Raw genomic sequence first — 11,367 nt, forward strand, 5'->3', positions numbered from 1 at the left:
AGTACCTGAGGCCGTCAAACTTTGTCTTCTTGTGGTGCATCTACCTCCCCTGCTTGATGTTAGCTCTTTTGAAGCATGGGACATGACTTAATTCATCTTTACATTTCTAGTACTTATCTCAGTCCCAAGCACATGATAGATTTATTCATTTACTGTTCAGCAAATATTCTTTGAGCACCTGCTGTGCGCTGGTGGAGGAGTGATGAAAAAGACAGACAAAATCCCTTCCATGATAGTGTGTGTCTGTGTGTGTGTGTTTGTGTATGCATATATGCACACATAGCAAATACTATCTAGTAAGTAAGTGCTATAGAGAATGAGAAGAGAGAGAAGGGTGAGTGTGCTATTTTAGATAAGTTGATCAAGGAAGGCCTTTCTGAGGAGGTGACGTTTGAGTAGACACGCGAATGAAGTGAGGAAGAGAGCCAGGTGAGTAGCTGGGGAAAGGCTTTCTAGGCAGAAGGCACAGCAGGAGCAAAGACGTTGGTGTGTTCAAAGAATGGCAAGAAGGCTAGTGTGATTGAATGGAGTGCAGTTAGAGAAAGGATGCATAGGAAGAAAATAGGTCTGGGAGGTAGCCAGGGATCAGATCATAAAGGGTCTTGATGCTTAATAAATTGTATTTAGTAGATTTGAATGAATGAGTTTTTTCTACCGTCTTGGAACTCTGCTTGCCTCATTCTCCTTGAACTGGATGGTACCTACCACATCTCATTGACCCTAGGCAGTGTTGGAATTCTTCCCTTGGGATTGTTTGGTGAGGAACTGGGGATTTGAAATTGGTAGGGTGACATTGCTTCCACCCAGTTAGTGCTATCAGGCAAGTGCCTGTTCCCCAAACCTCTCTAAGACATGGCCAGCATATCTAAGTATACAGTCTGAATGTGAGCTCAGACATATACCCACATCCATCTAGCCCTGCAAGGGCCTGTACCCACTGGGAATGTAGAGAATAGCTGTTCTTTATTCTTAACTGTTCAGCCACATATGTGGGCTGGGAATTGCTGAGCATATCTGCCTGAAATACATCAGGTCATTGTGTGGATTGTTATAGGTACAGCTAAGGTTGACTGCCTGGGACAAAGGGTTGTTATCAGTATGTGTGAGGCACACAGGAAAAATACTTGACTCTGCCTGTTGTGGAACGAAGGGTCTGGGCAGGTATTGCTGAGGCAAATATAGGAAAAAAACCTAATAGCCTTCAAGTTATCTCTGAAGAGATTAAAGAACAGCATTTCTGTTCTTTATTTTTTATTTTTTAATTAATTAATTTTTTTTTTTTTTTAGCTGAGCCATCCTGCCATCTGTTGGCAGCTCACTGGCAGCTTAGCTTGGGCCAGGAATTGAACTGGCGACCCTGTTGCTCAGAGCTCACCCTCTTGAGCGAGCTCTTAACCACCTGAGCCACTTGACCAGCCCTAGCATTTCTGTTCTTTAATGTTGCTAATTGATTGATATTATTTTGTTTACTAAAAAAAATTAAAAAGCAGTGGAACTTTTAAAACTGATTATCATGAAATCCTGTGGGTTGTTCTTTCAAAATTATTTTCATATTTGCCCCTTGCTTTTTATTTTGTTGCCATCCTCTTAAAGTCTTCATGATCTCAACATCTGTGTTCCGACAGCATACTCTCAAGCGTCTCTGTTCCCATTTTAGTTCAGCTATCAGCAGCACGTCAAAAATCCTGTTTTTATTATACCATTCACCTCCTTAAGAGCCTACAGGGGCTCTGTGTTGTCTGCTGCATCAGATCTTAACATTCACCTTGCTTTTACCCTCTGTCATCTTAACGCAAATTAGCCGTATTTTCTACTTCTCTTCACCCTTTGCTGTGGGTAGGCTATCTTTCTTAATATCCCTCAACACTGGTTTTTGCTGCAAGGTTCTGCTCATTCTGCTCCTCCTTTATTATCTTTCCCTCCCGCACTAGCTATCCAAATTATACAAATTCTTTGAGTTGCACTTAAGTCCCGCTGCTTGTAACTAAGCCTTCATTTGCCTTTGACCGAGGAAGTCAGAAGGGGCATGAGCTTCAGGATTAGTAGATCTGTGAGTCCCTGTCCCTCTATGTACTGTTAACGTTGGGCAGGCTGTTTCCCTTTTCTGTCTGTTACCCAATCTGTGAAATGAGGAGTATTGTTAACATAGGATATTTGAAAGTGCTTAGTGTAGTGTTTGGCACACAGTAGACATTCAGTAAGTGGTGATATTATTGGTTGAGTCCCCTGCCCCACTGTAGTTTAGTAGTTAGGTGAGCAGGCTCAGGAGTCAGACTGCCTGGGTTTGAATCCTAGATCTGTTTCTAACTAGCTGTGTAACAGATTGCTTTACTGCCCTATTAATTTTCTCATCTATAAAATGGAGTTAATAATAATATCCACTTCATAGGGTTGTGAGGATTAAATGAGGTAATTTATGTAACATGCCAAAATAGTGCCATAAGGTTTAGGAAATGTTAGCTATCATTTTGATTCTTTTTTTTTTGAATTTTCAAGCAATTTCCTTTCACAGTTTAGTATTTACTTATATTCTGTATTCTTTAATTAATTAATGTATGCTTTTTGACTTTGTCATTGCAACTAGAGAGATCACTATTAATTTTGTGGGGATAGAGAGACATGCATGGTACATTTCTCTTTAGTTAGCCACAGGTGCCTGGCACAGCAATGGATATGTAGTTGGCATTCAATATGTACTTAATTGATTTTATCATTGCTAAGTACGTTTTTTCTTGGTTTTGAGTTTGATAATAATAGCTATCCTTAATTGAGTTATTTTCCGTGCCAGACACTGTTTCTAGATTTAGCTTCACGTTATCTCATTTCATCCTCACAACAACCACATGAGGGTTTGCTTGTTATTCTCATTTTTTAGGTGAGGAAACTGAGGCACAGAGGAGTGGAGCCTTTTGCTCAAGATAGCAACGCTGGGAAGTGGTGGAACCAGGAATAACACATAGGCGGTTGTAATTCAGAATCTATGCTCTTAACCATAACGTATTCTGTCACTGGTATAGTAAATGGAGGATTATACCTTTGATATTTAGTACTCACATTCAGTTTAGTTTGGAGCTTTACTATTGTAATATAGTGGCTACTTTTAAAAAGTCAGGTCTTTTTCATTGTAGCTATATAAAAACAATATAAACCTAATTTTCAGAGTAAGACACGAAATGACTTCATTGTCATAATCACCACATAGGGCTATCATTTTCTCATTTGGTGTAAATGTTTTTTCATTGAATTTATATTTTTAAAAAATACTGACTTAGAGCATTAGTCTTTCAAATGAAGAGAAATTTTTTTCCCACGTGTGATGGCAGTTGCTTTTGATATGACCAGACTGATTCGGATTAAAGTTCACTTGGAGATTCAGATTCTGCTTAAAGTTGACATCAGCTAAAAGCACATAGAGTGTTCAATTTAGAGTAGTTCCTAGTGTGGATATTAGCTGTAATGTACCATAAATTGATTTGCTTTGTAGTTTTTAAAAGTTTTAGTCAGGACATGCTTTTGAAAATGAAAAATCAGTGATAGGAGAAATTGAGGCTTAGTTTTAAAAATAAAAAATTCCTTATGGAACTGAAGGACTGTCTTTACATTTTACCTAGTCATCTGGTTTCCAGGGTTATGTAGCATTTCACAGAAGAGACCCAATTATTTTCATCCAAAATGTTGTAACAAATTAACCTAAAGTAAAATTTTTTATTTATTAGAATGATTATAAAATAGTTTTCTCATTAACCAAGTTGATCAGAAAATCCTTTTAGATTTGATCCATTTTGATGAAAATCTTTCAAAAAGTATCACTTTATTTTTTGACATTTTAAGTCCACTCAAGTGAAAATAAGTGTATATGTAAACATTCTATTTCTTTCTTTCTTTTTTTTTTTTAAGATTTTTATTGTGGAATTGGAGGGGAACAGTGTTGGGGAATCGGGGAAGGGGAACAGACAAGTTGCTGTCCTTTTTTGTTCTTCAGTCTAGTTGTGGAGGACGTTGCTTCACAGGCTGATGTTGGTATTGTGATCATTGTGCTCTTCCAGCTGAGGCAGATGGGTCGCTGGACCTTAGATGGCCTTTCACGGCGCCTCAGGGCCGCTCACACTGGTTGCCGGCCACTCACAGTGGCCTACAGCAGCCCACTGCAGCAGGGGCTGCAGCCTGTGCCATCGACTCTTGGCAGCCCAGCTCCAGGTCGAGCTGTTGTTCACCATCTTAGCTGTAGAGGGCAGTGTCACTGGCCCTCATGTGGGCTCCGAACTGGGGCCCTGCTGCTCAGACAGAGCTGGCACTCCCAAGCCAACTTTTAAGCAGCACGCCACTCGGCTGGCCCCATTGTATTTCTTTTTGTGCTTTAGGTTTATTAAGGGATACATTTCTTAGATGTAAAATAAATGGGTCTGTGAAACACTATTTTTGAATAAATAACTGATGTTGGTAGTTATGGAGGGCAGTAGCAAAAAACTCTGCTGCTTTGCATTTTAGTCAACTTAGACACTACTGTCCTTATAATTTGAAATGTGGGGTATCTGATACTGGAGTCTTGCTGGAAACTTTTAGGAAAATATCTTAATATTCAGGAATTTAGAAAGAGTTGATGGAGGCTTGGATTAATTCTGGTGCTTAGCTAGCAAATGATCCTATAAAGTCCCCACACTTCCCCAACTCTTCCAACAAATACTCAAATTCAGCTAATCTCAACAAAAGAAGTAAAAAAAACCAGTCTATATGAAAAAAGTTCTCAGCAGAGAATACACAGAAAACAGCTGATTTTTAATTGATCTTTTTCCTGTATTCTATAAAATTCCCATTACTCTCTAGGGTATTTAATAAGTTTTGATAGGTGATTAATAACTTGATACTTTGACATATCTCTGTAGTTTCTAAGGAGAGCTGCACTTTACAAAGACAGTCAACAAAATGAGATCTGTTTCCTTGAACATTTGTAAGAGCTACCTTTATGTGTCATCCTGTATTCAACCAGCTATTTTCTACAGGGGGGGGGGGTGTGTGCCCACGTGTGTGGATATGCAAATACAAAAAATGAGTAGAATGTGGTCCCTGCTCTCCAGAGGCATATAGTTAGTCCAGTTCCATTTGGATGTAGGTGGAGCCTCCCTAAGCCAAACTCTGGTTTGTGAAAACATTCCTTGGTTACATACTAACACTCTGGGACTGCAGCTTCTTTATTGTTATTGAATTTTAGCATTGAGCAGTGGTGGGAGTATTTAGAGATCGTTTAGTCTTCCCAGAGTTCTAAAGATTTAATGAGAAAAACAAACCCATCCTCACAATTAGTAAGTACTATGACAAATAGTACTCAGTATATGGCAGTTAAACCTGAATATCATATACAGTTGTTGAAAAGAGACCCAGCAACATGAAATGACTTAAGTGGTGCCACACATCTAGTTAGTGGTCAGGTCAGGTCTAGTTTAGAGTTCTCATTATTGCTAGCTCATGTTCACTCATACCTTCTGCCTTAAGAAAGTGTCATGATATAAAAGGGAGGCTAACTCAATTGGTAATTACTTATATACCCACTGAGTGCCTAGCATTCTGGTGAGTATACAGAAATATTCTCAAAGGTTAGAGCAAAGACGTCAGCCTATGGAGACCAGAGAGCTATTAAGTTAGGGAGGTATCAGATAGACAGGGTGGGGCTAAGTGGAACACTGGGAAATTGAAGTGTGCCTGTGTCACTACATTCTGTTTCCTGTAAGCGTCAGCCTTTTGAGAGAACATAATGTGGCATAAAGAATAGTCTTTGGAATTAGCCCTGGGTTTGAATTCTGGTTATAAAGACACTCAATACTCAGCTCAAAACCCGTCAGTGACTTCCTGTTTCATTAAAATCAAAGGCATTACACTAGTTAACAAGGCTCTATACCGTCTGACTCCCTTCTACTTTGGCCACTTCTCAGCTCTCCCAACTCTAGTCATCCTGGCTTCCTGTCTCTTCCTCTATCACACCAAGCACTCTTGCCTTGGGGACTTTGTACTCAATACTCTCTCTGCTAGAAAGCTTCTCCTCCAGATATTTGCAAGGCTGGATCTTTCACTTCCTCTAAGATCTCTGCTCAGTGTCACCTTGTCAGAAGTCTTCTCTGTCCACCCTGTATAAACTAGTACCCTCTCCCCACTCCCTGTCATTCCAGCCCTTGCCTGAAAATATTTTTCTTTATAGTACTTAGCACTACTTGATATTATCTAGCTCTTCCTTAAAAATGTAAGCTTCTTGAGAGCAAATGTCTCCCATAGCATAGAACAGGGTAGAGTAGGTACTGTGAATGAATGAATGAATGAATGAATGAATGAAAGAATGAATGAGTTCTGTAACTCGTGGACTCCACGAAGAAAAGGTCATTTGATGTGAACCCTGAGAAGGAATTTATCTGCTGAGATAAACTCCCCATGGTCAACTGAGGGCCCAAATTTTATGATTAATAGTCTAGTGGCCATTTGCTGACAATGGGCTTCTCAGTGCTCGGTATACTGGGAAGAATCTCATACTGAACTCTGGGCTTCCTGCTCAATGCCGCCTTGTTTACACTGACTTGAGTCAACCACTGCAGGGAAGCCAGAAAATAATCTCCTCATTTGCATCTGTACTGACCAGTCAGAACTGTATGATTTAGACCAATCAGAACTGTACAGTTTTGGAAACCTCATTTACATGAAAGGAGCCAACATGGGAACTGTGGGCAGGAAAATTCTCTATAAAAGGTGACTTCTCCTTTGTCTTGTGGGAGCAAATTTAGCTTGCTTCCTGAATTTATGTGTCCTGGATTTCAGCTCCTTTTGCTCAAATAAATGCTTTTATTCCTATTACAGTCTAAAATTAATTTTGGTCTACACTCATTAGCCTCAGTGTGCCCATCTGTAACACTGGGATAGTAATGCTTATTTAAAGGATTGTTGGGATCAGAGAAGATCATGCTTATCTAGTGTAAAGGAAAAACCCTCCTCCCGTGTTTCCTGTAGTCTCAATATTTCTGCCATTAGATGTGTGGGTTTTCCAAATACTGAGCAATAATCAGATTCTCTGATGTCTTACAATTCAACTCAATTCTGACACTGTCTACCTGGAGTTAGCATTAGATTCCACAGGTTCAGGGCTTCCTCCTACAAGACTGCTGCCCCACTCCTCACTCTGCCCACCTTATGCCCCATACCAGTTGTAAGTCAGAATCCGAGGTTTCCATAACCTCAGGTTTGAGCTAGAGCTGCCTACAGAACTCAGGAAAACATTAACTTACTAGGTTTATTATAAAAGGGTATAATTCAGGAATAGCCAGATGGAAGAAGATGTGCCTAAGGAAAGGTAAGTAATAAGGGGCTGTCTTGCCACCTCTGGGCTCAAGACATCCTGTATTTCCACCAACCAGAAGCTCATCTATCTAGTTTAATAAGAGTTTTATAGAGCTTAAGCTGCACCCCTCCACCCCACCATTCCACTTCCTTGAGGTTGGTGGGTGGGGCTGAAACTTTCAGCCTTCTAATCACTTGGTCACTCTGGTGATCAGCCCCACCCAACCTAAGGCTATCTAGGAATCCCACCCTGAGTCACCTCATTAGCATAAACTCCTCGTGCTCTAAAGGTGCTCTTTTAGGAATAACAAGACACTCCTATCACTCAGGAAACCCCAAGGGTTTTAGGAACATTGTGCCAGAAACCGGGGACTTAGACCAAATATATATTTTTTATTATACTACATAAAGTATATAGCTCAGTGGCACTTAGCAAATGCTCAGTAAATGCTAATGTCATCTTCCATAAATTATTTGTATGGCTAGCCAGTTGATAGCTTTGGTGATATCCTGATTCCTATTTGACTTAGATAAAAAGAAAAATCTCACATGTTAGTAATGAAAAATGGTTATATCTTATATCATTCTATCTTAGCAGAATGCAGTAATTATAGTAGTTACACTATAGGGAAGTTTGTCAAAAGGCAAAATTTTTTTCCTTTTTTTTTAGTTTCAGGTGTATAAAACAATGTAATAGCTAGACATTTACACGCCTCACAAAGTGATAACCCCTCTCCCAATCTAGTATCCCTCTAACATCATATATAGCTGTTACAATTCCAATGACTCTATTCACTATGCTGTACTCCACATCCTATGATTATATTTGTATTAAATTATATTGGGTTGTCGGAAAAGTCATGACGTATTTTTTCTATGTTTTCCTAGCAAAAATGAGTTATGACTTTTCCAACGACCCAATAGTTGACATTCATTATTCAGCTTCAGGTGTACACTGCAGTGGTCAGGCATCTACAAAAGGCAAAATTTTAATCAAGCAAATTCTGTATTTCCATTATAAAATCAGAATAACATTTTTGCTAGGAAAACATGGTCTCGAAATAAGAAAATCATAATTTGAAGCGCTACAAACCTGTATGTCTTGACTTTGGAAATTTTGCTTTGTAACATTCATGATATAATGATGTTTTTGGCTAGGGAGAAATAACTTGTATATACTGCTAAGGACTATGTTGTTTAGTTTCTACTTAGGAGTAGAGTAACCAATTAGAAAATTTTGCTTAATAATTGTTCTTATCAGACTTAGAGGCTATTAACACATTAGTATTTTTATAAGATAAATGGTACTTAATAAACCTTAGCTTGCCTTTTTACTACTCTTGGAGACCAAATTGTAACTGTGACTCCAAAATTTTATGTTAAGGAACATTCTATCATAAGGAACAATTAATTTTTAGAAGCCAAATTCTAATAAGTGAGGTTTCTTTCTCATTGGATATGGAAACATTGTATATGTATTACCCCTATATTATATACAAATGATATAGTATACATTGACTTCCTCATCTACCCCTAAACTAGGTATTCAGGGGTCTGGTCTTTCACAAGTGAAACTTTGCTCATTAATCCTGAGAGGATAGGAAATGCCCTCATGAAGGAGACTGTATTTTGGCTGAAGGCACCATATACCTATTGTGTTATATTATCTCTTGAAGTTCTAGTGAAACTTAAAGATAGTCATGTTTCCTCTGGGCAAAGAGTACTCTATTATTGTGTTCTAGTCTCCAGCTGCTTGTAAGAGAAGACGGTGAATGCTCTCAAAAAACCATACAAGTGAAGGAAGGAATCCTACAACGAAATTCCAACCTCTACAAATGAATGATGAGTGAATGAATGAAAGAATGAATGAATGAATAACTCTTCCTCACCTTCCTGGCCAACCAGAAAAATAAAATAGAAAGCAGAACACAGAAGAAATCAAGGGTTCTATTCCTGTTGCAGAAATCAGTGACGGACAGGGTGGGGTATTAGATTCCTGGCCAGGCTGGTGTTAGAGTCTTCCTCCTTATTGTTACATAACCGATTCCCCTGGATCTCTGCCTTCCCAATCCAGGGCTAGGGGCTTAAACATCCAGGAGTCAAACAAGATCATTCCTAGTCTTAGCAAAATATCCAGGAAAAGGTAGAGAGTTACCTAACAAAACCATGTATATGACTATAGACAACACAGTTGAAAGAACAGGGGTATGTATGTACCTGAGATGGAATATTTTGCCCTGCTACTTATTGTATACCTGTTACTGATCCAAAAGTTCATGTGCCTGATGCTTCAAAAGGCCAATATTCAAAAACGTCAGAGTTTGGAGTAAGGAAAGATTTATTGATTGAGAAGGTGCCCAATCGAGAAGAGGGGGGCCTTAGAGTTTCCTCAGATCAACTTTAAGTGAGTCCAGAATTCAGGCTTCTTTTATGTCAGGGGAAGAGAGAATGAGAGGGGCAAGAGGTGACTGACAACTCTATAAACATCTGGGTGCCAGTAGGGGTCCTCTTTCTTCCTGGTCCATTGTCCCTGCTGATCTGAGTTTGGTCTTGAGGCTCCTGCACATCTTTGATAAACAGTCGTTATTTTGTATATATTTTTCTACCTCTTTGGGAGAGACGCCTTTTGGCAAGGGACTGTTCCTCCAAAAACTCAAGCCTCAAGCAGAATTTCCTCTGATAATTAGCACATCTATAACAGGAGCTATTAGCCTGAGGGCCATGGGAAAAATACAGGCTTCAGTTAAAATAGAGTCAGAGGAAGTAGCATTTCACTCTATTACATACTCTTATGTAAGATACTTCTTTAAATATATTTCCTCACCTCTAAAATGACTATATAGCTACTTCCGATTGATGCTCTGAAAATTAGTGAGATAATGTATACAAAGCCCCTAATATAGTGCCAGACATATAGAGGGGCTCAGTCAGTGGTAACTTGTTACTAATAATAAATGTACATTGTTTTTTCAAAAATGTTTGCTAGAGAAAAATTGTGTACTAGTGGATTTAAATTTTTATTGTTGTGAATTGATGTTTGGTATTAAGACCCTTCTAAAGGTGAAGAAATTTTTATCCAGTGCTATGAGAAATCTGGAAAAATTCAGTTCTTTGGGAGTAATAAAAAGTACACCCTCCACTTAGTGACACAGTTACTCTATAGGAGAAAGGCAAACCTCAGAATTCGTTTTAAAGGGAATGTATACTATATGCCAAGGTTTTGATCATAGCAAGTTTTCTATTAGTTGCATGTACCTATTCAAGATGTGGAGAGACACGAGTGATCTGAGAATTTGGGTGCTCATGATGAAATGTATTTTTCTTTTAAACAAATCTTTTTCCCCCACTCTCCCCAGCTGCTCAGATAAAGAATTTGATGAGCCAACTAGGAACTAAGCAGGACTCAACCAAGCTACAGGAAAATCTGTGAGTAGCTTCCTAAACAAGGTTGGGTTTTACGAGTGCCCTGCGAGGACACATTTCATGTCCTTGCTGCATGCCAACTTAACTGTCAGGCCTGTGAAGTCAGAATGAGAGGCACTGGGACATGAGGTAATACCTGGATCTAGAAGAGGGGCAACAAATATATTAATGGGTTGTGATCTCCCCTGCCTCTTAAAGCCCTTGAACTCCGGGTACTTTCTTCCCTTGGGCAGTTGAACAGAATAGTTTAGGGAAGTAGAGAGGGGAACCCTTCTCTTAAACTATATTCTGCCTAAATGAGCCTCCCTGTTGACGGATGAGTCCTGGTCTGCAGAGACCATCTAATCTGGTTGGATTTCCACCTATATAATATTAAAAAAATTTATTCAGAATGACCGAAGGGGAGTCTGAGTGAGAGAATAGTGGACTGGTAGTAGGGACTGGTAATTCTATCACATCCTTCTTGAGTCCATTTCTGCTTTTAGAAGTTCCATTTTTCATCTTTCAAGTGTACTGAACAATGTTCTTTGTTTCCTGCCCTAGATAGTGTGAAGTGAGAGAATGACTTACTACTTGGACCTTTTTCCAGGGAGATGCGAAATAGCTCTGGATATGTTAGTCCTGTCTGGG

The 11,367-nt window shown here is 39.2% G+C and overlaps 1 protein-coding gene across 1 annotated transcript in view; it reads left to right on the forward strand.

Annotated features, from left to right (window-relative positions):
• STX12 (syntaxin 12) overlaps positions 1 to 11,367 on the forward strand; it is a 32,813-nt gene that overhangs the window by 2,681 nt on the left and 18,765 nt on the right. Inside the window, exon 2 of the mRNA XM_019650176.1 lies at positions 10,671 to 10,740. Coding sequence (XP_019505721.1) covers positions 10,671 to 10,740 — 70 coding nt within the window. The remainder of the gene's footprint in view (positions 1 to 10,670; positions 10,741 to 11,367) is intronic.

Source organism: Hipposideros armiger, unplaced genomic scaffold, assembly GCF_001890085.2.
Source record: "Hipposideros armiger isolate ML-2016 unplaced genomic scaffold, ASM189008v1 scaffold_138, whole genome shotgun sequence".
In the NCBI taxonomy this organism is placed as follows: domain Eukaryota; kingdom Metazoa; phylum Chordata; class Mammalia; order Chiroptera; family Hipposideridae; genus Hipposideros; species Hipposideros armiger.